At 44.8% G+C, this 19,158-nt stretch overlaps 1 protein-coding gene across 1 annotated transcript in view; it reads left to right on the top strand.

Annotated features, from left to right (window-relative positions):
- Positions 1 to 19,158, top strand: part of SRRM4 (serine/arginine repetitive matrix 4) — a 218,255-nt gene that overhangs the window by 155,718 nt on the left and 43,379 nt on the right. The window contains exons 3-4 of the mRNA XM_038763306.1: positions 4,530 to 4,616; positions 7,478 to 7,549. Of these exons, the coding sequence (XP_038619234.1) occupies positions 4,530 to 4,616; positions 7,478 to 7,549 (159 nt within the window). The remainder of the gene's footprint in view (positions 1 to 4,529; positions 4,617 to 7,477; positions 7,550 to 19,158) is intronic.

The raw sequence follows: 19,158 nt of genomic DNA, 5'->3' as shown, positions 1-19,158 counted from the left end.
ACTCTCCCATGCGCTTAGTACAGTGCTCTGAACACAGTAAGTGCTCAATAAATACAACTGACTGACTATGTTGTTGTATTGTAATCTCCCAAGGGCTTAGTACAGTGCTCTGCACACAGTAAGTGCTCAATAAATACTACTGACTGACTTTTCTAGACTGTGAGCCCACTGTTGGGTAGGGACCATCTCTATATGTTGCCAATTTGTACTTCCCAAGCGCTTAGTACAGTGCTCTGCACATAGTAAGCGCTCAATAAATACTATTGACTGACTGACTGTCTGTTATATTGTTCTACTGTACTCTCCCAAGTGCTTACTACAGTGCTCTGCACACAGTGAGTGCTCAATAAATACAACTGACTGACTGTCTGTTATATTGTTCTATTGTAAATGATGGTATTTGTTAAGTGCTTATTACGTGCCAAGCACTGTTCTATGCATTGGTATAGATACAAGGTAATCCGGTTGTCCCAAGTGGGGTCCTCCCAAGCACTTAGTACAGTGCTCTCCACACAATAAGTGCTCAATAAATATGATTGAATGAATGACTACTTTCCAAGTGCTTAGTACAGTGCTCTGCACACAGTAGGTGCTCAATAAATACAGCTGACTGATTTATATTGTTCTATTATACTCTCCCAAGAGCTTAATACAGTACTCTGCACACAGTAAGTGCTCCATAAATACAACTGAACGAATGATTGAATAAATAAATACGATTGACTGACTACTGATCGCCTTTTATATTGCTCTATTGTCCTCTCCCAATCGCTTAGTACAGTGCTCTGTACACAGTAAGCGCTCAGTCAGTACGACTGAGTGACTGACTGCAGAGCCCAGGCTGTTTTGTTCATTCATTCATTCATTCATTCATTCATTCAATCATATTGATTGAGTGTTTACTGTGAGCAGAGCACTGTACTAAGTGCTTGGAAAGGGCAATTCAGCAACAAATGGAGAAAATAATAATAATGATGGCATTTATTAAGCGCTTACTATGTGTAAAGCACTGTTCTGAGCGCTGGAATCCCTGCCCACAACGGGCTCGCAGTCTAGAAGGCGGGAGACAGACATCAAAACAAGTAAACAGGCATCAATTCTATTTATTTTATTTTGTTAATATGTTTGGTTTTGTTCTCTGTCTCCCCCTTCTAGACTGTGAGCCCACTGTTGGGTAAGGACTGTCTCTATATGTTCATTACTCTATTTATTTATTTATTTATTTTACTTGTGCATATCTATTGTATATATTTTATTTTGTTAGTACGTTTGGCTCTGTTCTCTGTCTCCCCCTTTTAGACTGTGAGCCCGTTGTTGGGTAGGGACCGTCTCTATATGTTGCCAACTTGTACTTCCCAAGCGCTTAGTCCTGTGCTCTGCACACAGTAAGCGCTTAATAAATGCGATTGATTGATTGAATAAATGTGATTGATTGGCTTTTAGACTGTGAACCCACTGTTGGGTAGGGACTGTCTCTATATGGTGCCAACTTGTACTTCCCAAGCGCTTAGTACAGTGCTCTGCACACAGTGAGCGCTCAATAAATACGATTGATTGATCAATAGCATCAATCTAAATCAATAGAATTACAGATATATGTTCTGTCTTATGCCATGGAGTTATGTCTGACTCATAGTGACACCACAGATGCATCTCTCTCCGAACGGCCCGCTCTCCATCTGCGATCGTTCTGGCAGTTGATCCATAGAGGTTTTTTGGGAAAAATCCAGAAGTGGTTTACCATCACTACCTTTCGCGTGCTAAACTCGAATTTCCGCCCTCAACTCTCCACCCTGTCGCTCCTGCCCAGGACGGGGTAGTTTTGACTTGTCGCAGTTGGCCTGCCACTAGCTAAAATAAATGATGGCATTGGTTAAGCGCTTACTGTGTGCAAAGCACATACTATTTTATTATTCTATTACTGGATCTGGATTGTATTATTCAAGTACTATTCTATTTATTTTATTTTGTTAATATATTTTGTTTTGTTGTCTGTCTCCCCCTTCTAGACTGTGAGCCCGTTGTTGGGTAGGGACCGTCTCTATATGTTGCCAACTTGCAATCAATCAATCAATCAATCAATCGTAAAACAAATTCATTCATTCAATTGTATTTATTGAGCGCTTACTGTGTGCAGAGCACTGCACTACTGAGCACTTACTGTGTGCAGAGCACTGGACTAAGCGCTTGGGAAGTGCAAGTTGGCAACATATAGAGACGGTCCCTACCCAACAGAGGGCTCACAGTCTAGAAGGGGGAGACGAAGAACAAAACCAAACATATTAACAAAATAAAATAAATATTTTATTGCAGTTCCCAAGCGCTTAATACAGTGCTCTGCACACAGTAAGCGCTCAATAGTGCAGTGCTCTGCACACAGTAAGCGCTTAATAAGTACGATTGAATGAATGAATTTATTTTATTTGTACATATTTCTTCTATTTATTTTATTTTGTTAATATGTTTTGTTTTGTTGTTTGTCTCCCCCTTCTAGACTGTGAGCCCGTTGTTGGGTAGGGACCGTCTCTATGTGTTCTCGACTTGTACTTCCCAAGCGCTTAGTACAGTGCTCTGCACACAGTAAGCGCTCAATAAATACGATTGAATGAATGAATGAATACGATTGAATGAATGAATGAATACGATTGAATGAATGAATGAATGAATGAATGAAAGCACTGTTCTAATCAATCAATCATATTTGTTGAGCGCTTACTGTGTGCAGAGCACTGTACTAAGCGCTAGCCACTGCCCAAGCTAGGACTGGAATGGACAGGCCCCAGCTTGACTATCCCTCCCATAGTCAAGACTGGTAGAGGACTGGAAACTCTCCAGGAGCGACCCTGAGAGGGGATACATAAATACATCCTTAATATAAAGAAATAGAATTATAAATATGTATATATGTATGTGTATATATATATATATATATATAAAAGTTCTTGTGGGTGGGGATGGGCAGGGTTTAGAGCAAAGGGAGTGAGACAGAGTGATGGAGAGGGGTGGGGGAGAAGAGGAAAAGGGCAGGGGGCTTAGACTGCCATGAACTCTCTGGAGGCTAGCTCTCTTCCTCCCTTCAAAGCCCTATTGAGAGCTCACCTCCTCCAAGAGGCCTTCCCAGACTGAGCCCCCTTTTTCCTCTCCTCCTCCCCATCCCCCCCGCCCTACATCCTTCCCCTCCCCACAACACCTGGATAGATGTTTGTACAGATTTATTACTCTATTTATTTTACTTGTTCATATTTACTATTCCATTTATTTTGATAATGATGTGCCTTTAGATTTAATTCTTTTTGTTCTGACGACTTTCATTCACTCGTTCATTCATTCAATCGTATTTATTGAGCGCTTACTGTGTGCAGAGCACTGGACTAAGCACTTGGGAAGTCCAAGTTGGCAACATATAAAGACGGTCCCTACCCAATAGTGGGCTGACTTGACACCTGTCCACATGTTTTGTTTTGTCGTCCGTCTACCCCTTCTAGACTGTGAGCCAGTTATTGGGTAGGGACCGTCTCTATATGTTGCCGACTTGGACTTCCCAAGTGCTTAGTACAGTGCTCTGCACACAGTAAGCGCTCAATAAATATGATTGAATAAATGAATGAATGAATGGAGACATGTGATGAGGTGTGGGGTTTGGAAAGTCAGCCGTGACTTCCATGAGAGCCATGAGTGGGATGACAGGGGGGACAAGGAAGACCCCTAATTCTCACACTTTGCCTTTCAGTGTGGCCTAGCGTTTAAAGCCCAGGCCGAAGAGTCAGAGGACCTGGATTCTAATCCCGGCTCCGCCGCTTGTCTGCAATGTGACCTTGGGCGAGTCACTTCATTTCTCTGGGCCTCAGTTGTCTCATCTGCAAAATGGGGATTAAGACTCGGAGCCCCTGGTGGGACATGGACTGGGACCAACCTGACTAGCTCGTTTCTACTCCAGTGCTTAGTACAGGACCTGGCATGTAGTAAACACTTAACAGGTACCAAAAAAAAAAAAGGATCTGGATTCTAATTCCGGTTCTGTCACCTGTTTGTTGTGTGACCTTGGGTGATTCACTCCACTTCTCTGTGCCTCAGGTTCCTCATCTGTTCAATAGGGAGTAAATGCCTGTTGGCCCACTTCCTAAGACTGTAAACCCCATGTGGGACAGATAATGTGACTAACCTGATGATTTTTTTATGGCATTTATTAAGCACTCTCTATGTGCAAAGCACTGTTCTAAGTGCTGGGGAGGTTACAAGGTGATCGGGTTGTCCCACGAGGGGCTCACAATCTTAATCCCCATTTTACGGATGAGGAACCTGAAGCCCAGAGAAGTGAAGTGACATGCCCAAAGTCACACAGCTGACAATTGGCGGAGCCGGAATTTGAACCCGTGACTTCTGACTCCAAAGCCCGGGCTCTTGCCACTGAGCCACGCTATCTTGAATCCTCCCCAGTGCTTACTAGAGCACTAGGTGTACAGTAAGCGCTGAATAACTACTGTAATTATTATCCTTATTACTATAATTATTATATTGTGTCCCAACAGTGCCTCCACCAATGAATATTCCACTCCACCACCTTCCTCCCGGGGCAAGAAGAAGAAAAAGAAATCCACGCGGAAGAGGAGAAGGAGGTGAGGGGGCTGGAGAGGAAGGGAAGGGGAAGGATATGGGGCTGTGTGCCCTTGTGGATAGATAACCAGCCTGGGAGTCAAAGGACCTGAGTTCTAATCCCAACTCCGCAACTTCTCCACTGTGCACGACTTTGGGCAAGTTGCTTCACTTCTCCGCGCCTCGGTTACCACCTCTGTGAAAGTGGGGATTACGACTGAGCCCCATGTGGAGAAGGAGTGTGGCTCAGTGGAAAGAGCACGGGCTTTGGAGTCAGAGGTCATGGGTTCGAATCCCGGCTCCGCCACATGTCTGCTGTGTGACCTTGGGCAAGTCACTTAACTTCTCTGAGCCTCCATTCCCTCATCTGTAAAATGGGAATTAAGACTGTGAGCCCCACGTGGGACAACTTGATCACCTTGTAACCCCCCAGCACTTAGAACAGTGCTCTGCACATAGTAAGTGCTTAACAAATGCCATCATTATTATTATTATTATTATGTGGAACCTGGACTGTGTCCAACCTGACTTGTTGGCTCTATCCCAGTGCTTAGTACAGTGTCTACCACTTAGTAAGGGCTTGACAAATACCATAGAGGGGGAAAAAAGGGTCAGGAAGAGAGGGATGCGGGAAGGGACAGAGGCCAGAGCTTTGAGACGGTGAACAAATTGGAGAGAGCAGCTGAGGTGAGAGGCAGTGTGGCCTGGTGGCTAGAGAAGTAGCGGGGCTCAGTGGAAAGAGCCCAGGCTTTGGGGTCAGAGGTCGTGGGTTCAATTCCTAGCTCTGCCAATTGCCAGCTGTGTGCCTTTCCCTTCCCCACAGCACTTGTATATATGTATATATGTTTGTACATATTTATTACTCTATTTATTTATTTATTTATTTTACTTGTACATATCTATTCTATTTATTTTATTTTGTTAGTATGTTTGGTTTTGTTCTCTGTCTCCCCCTTTTAGACTGTGAGCCCACTGTTGGGTAGGGACTGTCTCTATATGTTGCCAACTTGTACTTCCCAAGCGCTTAGTACAGTGCTCTGCACACAGTAAGCGCTCAATAAATGCGATTGATTGATTGAATAAATGTGATTGATTGGCTTTTAGACTGTGAACCCACTGTTGGGTAGGGACTGTCTCTATATGTTGCCAACTTGTACTTCCCAAGCGCTTAGTACAGTGCTCTGCACACAGTAAGCGCTCAATAAATACGATTGATTGATTGACTGATTGATTGATTCTCTGTGCCTCAGTTACCTCACCTGTAAAGTGGGGATTAAGACTGTGAGCCCCCTGTGGGACAACCTGATCAACCTGTAACCTCCCTGGCACTTAGAACAGTGCTTTGCAAATAGTACGTGCTTAATAAATGCTATCATTATTATTATTATTATTAGAGAACTGGCCTTGGAGTCAGAGGACCTGTGTTCTAATCCTGCCTCCTCCACTTGTCTGCTGTTTCTAGACTGTGAGCCCCCAGTAAGCGCTTAGTACAGTGCTCTGCACACAGTAAGCGCTCAATAAATACGATTGATGACTGTTGGGTAGGGACCGTCTCTACATGTTGCCAACTTGTGTTTCTCAAGCGCTTAGTACCATGCTGTGCACACAGTAAGCGCTCAATAAATATGATTGAATGAATGAATGAATGAATGTCTTAAATTCCATTAAAAAAAAGAGGGGGGTGGTGAAACTGCGCTAGACTGTGAGCTTGTTGTGGGCAGGGAATGCGTCTGTTGTATTGAACTCTGGTAAGCGCTCAGTACAGTGCTCTGCACACAGTAAGTGCTCAATAAATACGATCGAATGAATGAAAGAATAAACAGTAGAGAAACTTGACTTAAATGCAGCCCAATGGCCTGAGGATGACGGCGACACAGAGGGGTCTGGGAACCCCAGACTCATCCCAATCTGGAGCCTAAACAGCTAGTGAAACAGGTTCGTCAGTTGCTTTCAACTCTTCTTCGCAAGCTCCCGACACTCATTCATTCAATTGTATTTATTGAGCGCTTACTGTGTGCAGAGCACTGGACTAAGCGCTTGGGAAGTCCAAGTTGGCAACATAGAGAGACGGTCCCTACCCAACAGTGGGCTCACAGTCTAGACACCCTGGGTCCGACACCCAGGCCCCCTTCCAGAGAGAAGCAGCATGGCATATTATTAATTACTATTCTGGTACTTGTTAAGCGCTTACTACGAAGGCTCCAGGAGGCCTTCCCAGACTGAGCCCCCTTTTTCCCCTCCTCCTCCCCATCCCCCCCGCCCTACCTCCTTCCCCTCCCCGCAGCACCTGTATATATGTTTGTACAGATTTACTACAGAGGGCTGGGAATAGATACAAACTAATCGGATTCATCAATCGTATTTATTGAGCGCTTACTATGTGCAGAGCACTGTACTAAGCGCTTGGGAAGTACAAATTGGCAGCATATAGAGACAGTCCCTACCCAACAGTGGGCTCACAGTCTAAAAGGGGGAGACAGAGAACAAAACCAAACATACTAACAAAATAAAATAAATAGAATAGATATGTACAAATAAAATAAATAAATAAATAAATAGAGTAATAAATATGTACAAACGTATATCCATATATACAGGTGCTGTGGGGAAGGGAAGGAGGTAAGATGGGGGGGATGGAGAGGGGGACGAGGGGGAGAGGAAGGAAGGGGCTCAGTCTGGGAAGGCCTCCAGTGTAGGAGTGTATTGCCCAGTGTAGTATTGCCCGGTGTAGTAGTGGGCAGGAACCATGTCTACCAACACTGTTATATTGTCCTCTCCCAGGTGTCTAATACAGTGCTCTGCACACCGTAAGCGCTTTATAAATACGACTGATTGATTGGGTTTGCTTGTGATCTCATGTTTTCCACCCTTCTTTCTCTCCCAGGTCTCCTTCCTACAGCCCTTCGCCAGTCAAGAAGAAGAAGAAGAAAAGCTCAAAAAAACGCAAGCGAAACAGGTATTCTCCCTCAAACTAGGACTGCCCGCCCAGAGGGCTGCAGTGGTCAGGATTCGTTCATTCATTTAATCGTATTTTTTGAGCGCTTACTGTGTGCGGAGCACTGTACTAAGAGCTTGGGAAGTACAAGGTGGCAACATCTAGAGACAGTCCCTACCCAACAGTGGGCTCACAGTCTAAAAGGGGGAGACAGAGAACAAAACCAAACATACTAACAAAATAAAATAAATAGAATAGATATGTACAAGTAAAATAAATAAAAATAAATAGAGTAATAAATATGTACAAACATATATACATGTTGTTAAGGTGGTCTCCTCATTCCCATCTCCTTTCCAACTCCCCCCCGGCTCCTGGCTAGTTAGCCACAGGTTGGAGATTCCCGTTACCTCAAATTGGGCCAAATCTGAGGATTTCTAGGCCTCCTTTCCTCTCGCCTCCCCTTCCTCCCTCGCTCCCTCCTCTGCCGAGAGCCCGGACTTGGGAGTCGGTGGTCGTGGGTTCTAATCCTGGCTCCACCACTTGTCATCTGCGTGACTTTGGGCAAGTCACTTAACGTCTCTGTGCCTCAGTTACCTCATCTGGAAAAGGGGGATTAAGACTCTGAGCCCCAAGTGGGGCAACTCGATAACCTTGTATCTTTCCCAGTGCTTAGAACGGTGCTTGGCACATAGCAAGCGCTTAACAAATGCCATCATTCATTCATTTCATTCATTCAATCGTATTTATTGAGCGCTTACTGTGTGCAGAGCACTGTACTAAGCGCTTGGGAAGTACAAGTTGGCAACATATAGAGATGGTCCCTGCCCAACAGTGGGCTCACAGTCTAGAAGGGGGAGACAGAGAATAAAACAAAGCATATTAACAAAATAAAATAAATAGAATAAATATGTACAAATAAAATAAATAAATAGAGTAATAGGGTTCTAATCCCCGCTCCGCCGGTTGTCTGCTGTGTGACCTTGGGCAAGTCACTTAACGTCTCTGTGCCTCAGTTACCTCATCTGGAAAAGGGGGATTAAGACTCTGAGCCCCAAGTGGGGCAACTCGGTAACCTTGCATCTTTCCCGGTGCTTAGAACGGTGCTTGGCACATAGTAAGCGCTTAACAAATGCCATCATTCATTCATTTCATTCATTCAATCCTATTTATTGAGCGCTTACTGTGTGCAGAGCACTGTACTAAGCGCTTGGGAAGTACAAGTTGGCAACATAGAGAGACGGTTCCTGCCCAACAGTGGGCTCACAGTCTAGAAGAGGGAGACAGAGACCAAAGCATATTAACAAAATAAAATAAATAGAATAAATACGTACAAATAAAATAAATAGAGTAATAGGGTTCTAATCCCCGCTCCGTCGGTTGTCTGCTGTGTGACCTTGGGCAAGTCACTTCACTTCTCTAGGCCTCAGGTCCCTCATCTGTAAAATGGGGATGAAGACTGTGTGGGACTAGGGCTGGGTCCAACCCGATTTGCCTGTGTACACCTTAGCACTTAGAACAGTGCCTGGCGTCTAGTAAGCGCTTAACAAATCTTCTAGACTGTGAGCCCATTGTTGGGTAGGGACCGTCTCTGTCTATTGCCGACTTGTCCTTCCCAAGCGCTGAGTATGGGGCTCTGCAAACAGTAAGCGCTCAATAAATCTGTAAAAATGGGGATTAAGACTGTGAGCCCCACGTGGGACAACATGATCACATTGTATCCCCCCCCCCCAGCACTTAGAACAGTGCTTTGCACATAGTAAGCGCTTAACAAATGCCATCATTATAAATGCCATCATTATTATAAATACGATCGAGTGAAATACCGCAATTATTATTATTACTGACACCATTCCTTCAGCCTGGAGAACTTGGCTGAAGTACCAGAAATCACCCGTGACCAACGTCAACGTGTGTCCCCTTTTACCAACCTCTGAGTCCTGACCGCTCCTGTCCGCCAGAATCCATGTGCAATTCTAGAGAAGTAGGGTGGCCCACCTGGATAGAGCCCAACCTTGGGAGTCGGAAGGATCTGGGCTCTCAACCCAGCTCTGCAACCTATCTGCTGGGTGACCTTGGGCCAGTCACTTCTCTTTGCCTCAGTTCCCTCATCTGTTAAAAGGAGGCCTTCCCAGACTGAGCCCCTTCCTTCCTCTCCCCCTCGTCCCCCTCTCCATCCCCCCCATCTTACCTCCTTCCCTTCCCCACAGCACCTGTATATATGGATATATGTTTGTACATATTTATTACTCTATTTATTTATTTATTTATTTATTTATTTTACTTGTACATATCTATTCTATTTATTTTATTTTGTTAGTATGGTTGGTTTTGTTCTCTGTCTCCCCCTTTTAGACTGTGAGCCCACTGTTGGGTAGGGACTGTCTCTATATGTTGCCAATTTGTACTTCTCAAGCGCTTAGTACAGTGCTCTGCACATAGTAAGCACTCAATGAATACAATTGATGATGATGATGGTGATTAAGAAGCAGCGTGGCTCAGTGGAAAGAGCACGGGCTTTGGAGTTAGAGGTCATGGGTTCGAATCCTGGCTCCACCACATGTCTGCTGTGTGAACTTGGGCAAGTCACTTAACTTCTCTGAGCCTCAGTTACCTCATCTGGAAAATGGGGGTTAAGACTGTGAGCCCCAATGTGGGACAACTTCATCACCTTGTATCCCCCCCCAGCGCTTAGAACAGTGCTCTGCACATAGTAAGTGCTTAATAAATGCCATCATAATTATTATTATTATTAAGGCTGTGTGCCCCATGTGGGACAGGGACTGCATCCAACCAGTCAATCAATCAATCGTATTTATTGAGCGCTTACTGTGTGCAGAGCACTGTACTAAGCGCTTGGGAAGTACAAGTTGGCAACATCTAGAGACAGTCCCTACCCAACAGTGGGCTCACAGTCTAGAAGGGGGAGACAGAATAAAACCAAACATATTAACAAAATAAAATAAATAGAATAGATATGTACAAGTAAAATATATAAATAAATAGGGTAATAAATATAATAATAATAATGGCATTTATCAGCATTTACTATGTGCAAAGCACTGTTCCAAGTGCTGGGGAGGTCACAAGGTGATCAGGTTGTCCCACGGGGGGCTCACAGTCTCAATCCCCATTTTCCAGATGAGGGAACTGAGGCCCAGAGAAGTGAAATGACTTGCCCAAAGTCACCCAGCTGACAAGTGGCCGAGCGTGGATTTGAACCCACGACCTCTGACTCCAAAGCCAGGGCTCCTTCCACTGAGCCACGCTGCTTCTCTAGGAAAGGAACCAGATTGCCTTACATCTACCCCAGCGCTTAGTACAGCGCTTGTATAATAATAATAATATTAATGGCATTTATTAAGTGCTTACTATGTGCAAAACACTGTTCTGCTTAACAAATACCATCATCATCATCATCATCATTATTATTATTATTATTAATATTAGCCTTGATCCCCAAAGAGCCATCTGTCCCGATCTCTAACTCACAATCCATCAATCAATTGCATTTATTGAGTGCATACTGCATGCAGAGCACCGTACTAAGCGCTTGGGAGAGTTGGCAGACATATTCCCTGCCCATAACAAGCTTGCAGTCTGGAGGGGGAAACAGACATTAATATGAATAAATGAGATATGGATATGAGAAGCAGCATGGCTCAGTGGAAAGAGCCTGGGCTTTGGAGTTAGCGGTCATGGGTTCAAATCCCGGCTCCGCCAAATGTCAGCTGTGTGACTTTGGGCAAGTCACTTAACTTCTCTGTGCCTCATTTACCTCATCTGTAAAATGGGTATTGAAACTGTGAGCCCCCCGGGGGACAACCTGATCACCTTGTAACCTCCCCAGCGCTTACAACAGTGCTTTGCACATAGTAAGCACTTAACAAATATTCAGCGCTTAGAACAGTGCTTTGCACATTGTAAGCGCTTAACAAATGCCATCGTTATTATTATTATTATTATTATTGGGAGTCAGAAGTCTTGGTTCTAATCCCAACTGTCACTTAACTTCTCTGTACCGCAGTTCCCTCATCTGTAAAATGGGGATGGAGACTGTGAGTTCCCTGTGGGACAACCTGATCACCTTGTAACCTCCCCAGCGCTTAGAACAGTGCTTTGCACATAGTAAGCGCTTAACAAATATTCAGCGCTTCGAACAGTGCTTTGCACATTGTAAGCACTTAACAAATGCCATCGTTACTATTATTATTATTATTATGAGTCAGAAGTCTTGGTTCTAATCCCAACTGTCACTTAACTTCTCTCTACCACAGTTCCCTCATCTGTAAAATGGGGATGGAGACTGTGAGTCCCCCGTGGGACAACCTGATCACCTTGTAACCTCCCCAGCGCTTAGAACAGTGCTTTGCACATAGTAAGCGCTTAACAAATATTCAGCGCTTAGAACAGCGCTTTGCACATTGTAAGCGCTTAACAAATGCCATCGTTATTATTATTATTATTATTATTGGGAGTCAGAAGTCTTGGTTCTAATCCCAACTGTCACTTAACTTCTCTCTACCGCAGTTCCCTCATCTGTAAAATAGGGATGGAGACTGTGAGTTCCCTGTGGGACAACCTGATCACCTTGTAACCTCCCCAGCGCTTAGAACAGTGCTTTGCACATAGTAAGCGCTTAACAAATATTCAGCGCTTAGAACAGTGCTTTGCACATTGTAAGCGCTTAACAAATGCATCCTTATTATTATTATTGGGAGTCAGAAGTCTTGGTTCTAAACCCAACTCAGCCACTTGTCTGCTGTGTGACTTTGGGCAAGTCACTTAACTTCTCTGTACTGCAGTTCCCTCATCTGTAAAATGGAGATGGAGACTGTGAGTCCCCCGTGGGACAACCTGATCACCTCCCCAGTGTTTAGAACAGTGCTTGGCACATAGTAAGTGCTTAATAAATGCCACCATCATCTTTAAAGCGGAGGAGAGTAATCGTCTGTGGATTATGAAGAGGGAGGGCATGCCAGGCCAGAGGCAGGACGTGGGCGAGCGAGTCAGACGAGATGGAGGACAGTGAGTAGGTTGGCGTTAGGTTTGGGGGTTGAGTTGGAGAGTCGCCAAATGTGCTTTGGCTTTAAAGCCAAATGTGAGGAGTTTCTGTTGGACGTGGAGGCGGATGGGCGACTAGATGGGTAACCCATCCCAGAACAGGCTCTGTCAGGTGAATCAATCAATCAGTCGTATTTATTGAGCGCTTACTGTGTGCAGAGCACTGGACTAAGCGCTTGGGAAGTACAAGGTGGCAACATATAGAGACAGTCCCTACCCAACAGTGGGCTCACAGTCTAAAAGGAGGAGACAGAGAACAAAACCGAACCTACCAACAAAATAAAATAAATAGAATAGATATGGACAAGTAAAATAAATAAATAAATAGAGTGATAAATATGTACAAACATATATACAGAAATATATATAAATAAGAATATATTCAGAAATACTGTGACCTTGTGGGAACACAGCATGGGCCTCGGAGGAAGAGAACCTGGTGGGTTCTAATCCCAGCTCTGCCAACTGCTTGCTGCGTGAACTTGGGCAGGTCACTTAACTTCTCTGTGTCTCAGTTTCTGCACCTGTAAAATGGGAATTAAATCCTACTCCCTCCTGTTTAGACTGTGAGCCCCGTGTGGGACAGGGACTGTGCCCAACCTGATTAACTCGTATCCGTCCCTGCACTTAGAACAGTGCTTGATACAATAAGCACTTAACAAATGACATAAAAGACCACTTCAGGGAAGTGGAGTTTATAGGCCGAGGGTAGCATGTGTGGGGCGGACGTCTGGAGAGGCCCAAACACTTCCCAGGGAGGGGGAGGCGACCATCAGCAGAGATTTCAGGTAGGGAGCGGGCGGGATGTGTTTATGAGGACAGACTCAAGCGCCAAATAAAATACGCCTTCCTTAAGTTGCACTCCGGGAAGGCAGAGACAACCGACTTAGACTGTGAGCCCGCTGTTGGGTAGGGACCGTCTCTATAAGCTGCCAATTTGTACTTCCGAAGTACTCAGTACAGTGCTCTGCACACAGTAAGCGCTCAATAAATACGATTGAATGAATGAATGACAAACACTTAAAAGGTGGAAACAGACCAAAGAGGGAGAGATGAGTTATTCATTAATTAATTAATGATGGCATTTGTTAAGCGCTTACTATGTACAAAGCACTGTTCTAAGCGCTCGGGGGATACAAGGTGATCAGGTTGTCCCACGAGGGGCTCACAGTCTTAATTTCCATTTTACAGATGAGGTAACTGAGGCTCAGAGAAGTTAAGTGACTTGCCCAGTGTCACACAGCAGACATGTGGCAGAGCCGGGATTCAAACCCGGACAGAGGCCTTCCCAGACTGAGCCCCTTCCTTCCTCTCCCCTTCGTCCCCCTCTCCATCCCCCCATCTTACCTCCTTCCCTTCCCCACAGCACCTGTATATATGTATATATGGTTGTACATATTTATTACTCTATTTATTTATTTATTTATTTATTTATTTTACTTGTACATTTCTATCCTATTTATTTTATTTTGTTGGTCTGTTTGGTTCTGTTCTCTGTCTCCCCCTTTTAGACTGTGAGCCCACTGTTGGGTAGGGACTGTCTCTATGTGTTGCCAATTTGTACTTCCCAAGCGCTTAGTACAGTGCTCTGCACATAGTAAGCGCTCAATAAATACGATTGATTGATTGATTGATTGAACCCATGACCACTGACTCCAAAGCCCGTGCTCTTTCCACTGAGCCACGCTGCTTCTCGTGGGTTGTTTAGCCCACGAAAGACTATCGGTTGGGATGCATAAAGCAGAGAAGCAGGGTGATCTAGTGGATAGAGCACGGGCCTGGGCGTCGTCAGAAGGTCTCGGCTTCTAATTCCAGCTCCGCCAGTTGTCTGCTGTGTGATCCTGGGCAAGTCACTTCACGTCTCTGTGCCTCAGTTACCGCGTCTGCAGAATGGGGATTAAGACTGTGAACGCCAAGTGAGACAGGGTCTGTGTACAACTTGAATACCTTGTATTCATTTATTCAATTTTAGTTATTGTGCTCTTACTGTGTGCAAAGCACTGTATCTACCCCAGTGCTTAGTATAGTACCTGGCATATAGTAAGAGTTTAACAAACACCACAAAAAAAAAATCCATGACTAGCTGGTCAATTGGTTGTATCTACTAAGGGCCTCCTGTATGCAGAGCACTGTAGTATGGGCTTGGGAGAGTACATTATTTCCCCCTTTTAGACGGTGAGCCCACTGTTGGGTAGGGATTGTCTCTATATGTTGCCAATTTGTACTTCCCAAGCGCTTAGTACAGTGCTCTGCACACAGTAAGCGCTCAATAAATACGATTGATGATTATGATGACATTAAAACGGAAATTTATTGAGCGCTTTCCCTGCATAGAGTACTGAATAAGCAGTGCTCAAAGAAGCAACATGGTTTAGTGGATAGAGCATGCGCCTGAGAGCCAGAAGAACCTGGGTTCTAATCCCGGTTCCACCCCTTATCTGTGTGTGATCTCTGGGCCTCAGTTTCCTCATCTGTAAAATGGGGGTTAAGACTCTGAGCCTCATGTGGGACATGGACTGTTTCCAACCTGATTACTTTGTACCTGTACCTGGGAGTCTCCGTCACCTAACCTCTGTGCCTCAGTTCCCTCATCTGTAAAATGGGGATTAAGACTGTGAGCCCCACGTGGGACAACCTGATTACCTTTTATTTATCCCAGTGCTTAGAACAGTGCTTGGCACATAGTAAGCACTTAACAAATACCATTATTAATAATAATAATAATAATGGTGGCATTTATTAAGTGCTTACTATGTGCAAAGAACTGTTCTAAGCACTGGGGAGGCTACAAGGTGATCAGGTTGTCCCACGTGGGGCTCACAGTCTTCATCCTCATTTTACAGATGAGGTAACTGAGGCCCAGAGAAGTGAAGTGACTTGCCCAAAGTCACACAGCTGACAGTTGGCAGAACTGGGATTTGAACCCATGACGTCTGACTCCAAAGCCCGGTCTCTTTCCACTGAGCCACGCTGCTTCTCCAATAACCATTACTGTTATTATTATTATTAGAGGGGTAGAAAGACTTTAGTATAAATAAATAAATTGCAGAGACTCCGAGGGAGTCTCTGGGAGTCAGAAGGACTTGAGTTCTAAACTCGGCTCTGCCAATTGCTTGCTGTGTGACCTTGGGCAAGTCACTTAACTGCTTTGTGCTTCGGATTCCTCAAATGTAAAATGGGGATACCTGTTCATTCATTCATTCAATCGTATTTATTGAGCGCTTACTGTGTGCAGAGCACTGTACTAAGCGCTTGGGAAGTACAAGTTGGCAACATCTAGGGACGGTCCCTACCCAACAACGGGCTCACAGTCTAAAAGACCTGTTCTCCCTCTTACTTAGAATTTAAGCCCCATGCGGGACAGGGACTCTGTAAGACCTAATTTACTTCACCCTTGGTGTGGTGGATAGAGAACAGGCCTGAGAGTCAGAAGGTCATGGGTTCTAATCCCAGCTCTTATCTAATGTGTGGCCTTGGACAAGTCACTTCACTTCTCCGCGCCTCAGTTACCTCATCTGTAAACCTGGGGGATGAAGACCGTGAGCCCCACGTGGGACAGGGACTATGTCCAACCCAATTTACTTGTATCCACCCCTGTGCTTAGTACAGTGTCAGACATGTAGCAAGCGCTTAACAAATACCACAACTATGTCATTCATTCAATTGTATTTATTGAGTCCTTACTGTGTGCAGAGAACAACTACTATTGCCCCAGTGATCAGAACCATTTTTGACAAATAGTAAGCGCTTAACAAATGCCATTAAAAAAAGAAAGAGTTGGCAGATTCATTCATTCATTCAATTGTATTTGTTGAGTGCTTACTGTGTGCAGAGCACAACTATTATTGCCCCAGTGATCAGAACCACTTTTGACACATAGTAATAATAATAATAATAATGTTGGTATTTGTTAAGTGCTTACTATGTGCAAGGCACTGTTCTAAGCGCCGGGGTAGATACAAGGTAATCAGGTTGTCCCACGTGGGACTCACAGTCTTCATCCCCATTTTACAGATGAGGGAACTGAGGCCCAGAGAAGTGAAGTGACTTGCCCAAAGTCACACAGCTAACAAGTGGCAGAGCCGGGATTTGAACCCATGCCCTCTGACTCCAAAGCCCGTGCTCTTTCCACTGAGCCATGTTGCTTCTCCATAGTAAGTGCTTAACAAATGTCATTAAGAAAAAGAAAGAGTTGGCAGATTCATTCATTCATTCAATCGTATTTATTGAGTGCTTACCATGTGCAGAGCACTGTACTAAGCGCTTGGGAATTACAAGTCGGCACCATATGCAGTCCCTACCCAACAATGGGCTCACAGTCTTGAAGGGGAAGACAGACGACAAAACAAAACATGTAGACAGGTGTCAAAATCGTCAGAACAAATAGAATTAAAGCTATGTGCACATCATTAACAAAATAAATAGAATAGTAAATATGGACAAGTAAAATAAATAGAATAGTAAATATGGACAAGTAAAATAAATAGAGTAATAAATCTGTACAAATATATACAAGTGTTGTGAAGATTGGAAGGAGGTAGGGCGGGGGGATAGGGAGGAGGAGAGGAAGGGGGGGGGCTCAGTATGGGAAGGCCTCTTGGAGGAGGTGAGCTCTCAGTAGGGTTTTGAAGGGAGGAAGGGAGCTAGCTTGGCAGATGTGTGGAGGGAGGGCATTCCGGGCCAGGAGAAGGACATGGGCTGGGGGTCGACGGCGGGATGAGGCCCAGGGAGGAGGTGAGCGGCGGCAGAGGAGCGGAGGGTGCGGGCTGGGCTGGAGAAGGACAGAAGGGAGGTGAGGTGGGTGGGGGGGTGAGGGGATGGACAGCCTTGAAGCCGAGATTGAGGAGTTTTTGCTTGATTCGTAGGTTGACAGGCAGCCACTGGAGATTTTTGAGGAGGGGAGTGAAATGCCCAGAGTGTTTCTGTACAAAGATAATCCAGGCAGCAGAGTGAAGTATAGACTGAAGTGGGGAGAGACAAGAGGATGGGAGATCAGAGAGGAGGCCGGTGCAGTAATCCAGTCGGGATAGGATGAGAGCATGAGCAAGCAGGGTAGCGGTTTGGATGGAGAGGAAAGGGCGGATCTTGGCAATGTTGCGGAGCTGAGACCGGCAGGTTTTGGTGACGGCTTGGATGTGAGGGGTGAAGGAGAGAGCGGAGTCGAGGATGACACCAAGGTTGTGGGCTTGTGCGACGGGAAGGATGGTAGTGCTGTCAACAGTGACGGGAAAGTCATGGAGAGGGCAGGGTTTGGGAGAGAAGACAAGGAGTTCAGTCAGTCAATCAATTAATTGTATTTCCTGGGTATTTAGAGTGTGCAAAGCACCGTACTAAGCACTTGAGAGAGCACAATAGAAAAAAAGAGGAGACACATTCCCTACCCACAAGGAGCTTACAGTCTAGCAGGGATACTAGCAAGTCAGGTTGGACACAGTCCCTGTCCCAAATGGGGCTCACAGTCTTATGGAACAGAGTGGCAGTCATGGGGGGCAAGGACTGTATCCAACCTGATAAATTTGTCTCTGCCCCAGTGCTTAGTACAGTGTCTGGCACATAGTAAGTGCTTACCAAATACCAAGATTAAAAAAAAATGTTTATTCCTGAGCTTTGCATACAATAAGTGTTCAATAAATGTGATTGAATGAATAAATGAACAAATAAGTAAATACTGTTGATTGATTGAAAGTCCACCCAGGCTGGGCCTCTCACACAGCTCCAAGGTGAGATAATAATAATGATTATAATAGTAATAATAATAACGATAGTAGCATTTGTTAAGCGCTTACTATGTATAAAGCCCAGTGGGGGCTGTTTCTGGTTTGGGTGTCTTGGGGCCTAGACCAATGAAGGAGAAGGATTTGGAGCAATCCAGTAATAATAATAATAATAATAATAATAATAATAATAATAATAATAATAATAATAATAGTGGTATTTGTTAATCGCTTGCTATATGCCAAGCACTGTAATAATAATAATAATAGCATTTATCAAGTGCTTACTGTGTGCAAAGCACTGTTCTAAGTGCTGGGGAGGTTACAAGGTGATCAGGTTGTCCCACGGGGGGCTCACAGTCTTCATCCCCATTTTACAGATGAGGGAACTGAGGCCCAGAGAAGTGAAGTGACTTGCCCAAAGTCACACAGCTGGTAATTGACAGAGCCAGGATTTGAACCCATGACCTCTTACTCCAAAGCCCATGCTCTTTCCACTGAGCCACGCTGCTTCTCTGGGTTAGATACAAGCTAATTCACTCATTCATTCATTTAATAGTATTTATTAAGAGCTTACTGTGTGCAGAGCACTGTACTAAACGCTTGGAAAGTACAATACAGCAAATAGAGATGATCCCTGTCCACAATGGGCTTACAGTCTAGAGGATCAGGTTGGACACGGTCCCTGTCCCACAGAGGGCTCACTGTCTTAATCCCCATTTCACAGATGAGGGAACTGAGGCCCAGAGAAATTGAGCAGCTTGCCCTAAGTCACCCAGCAGACAAGTGGCAGAGTCAGGATTAGAACCCAGGTCATTCTTTCAATCGTATTTATTGAGCGCTTACTGCGTG

This window comes from Tachyglossus aculeatus, chromosome 21 (genome assembly GCF_015852505.1).
Source record: "Tachyglossus aculeatus isolate mTacAcu1 chromosome 21, mTacAcu1.pri, whole genome shotgun sequence".
Taxonomy (NCBI): Eukaryota; Metazoa; Chordata; class Mammalia; order Monotremata; family Tachyglossidae; genus Tachyglossus; species Tachyglossus aculeatus.
The sequence above is the reverse complement of the archived record's forward strand: the minus strand, read 5'-3'. Positions and strand labels throughout refer to the sequence as shown.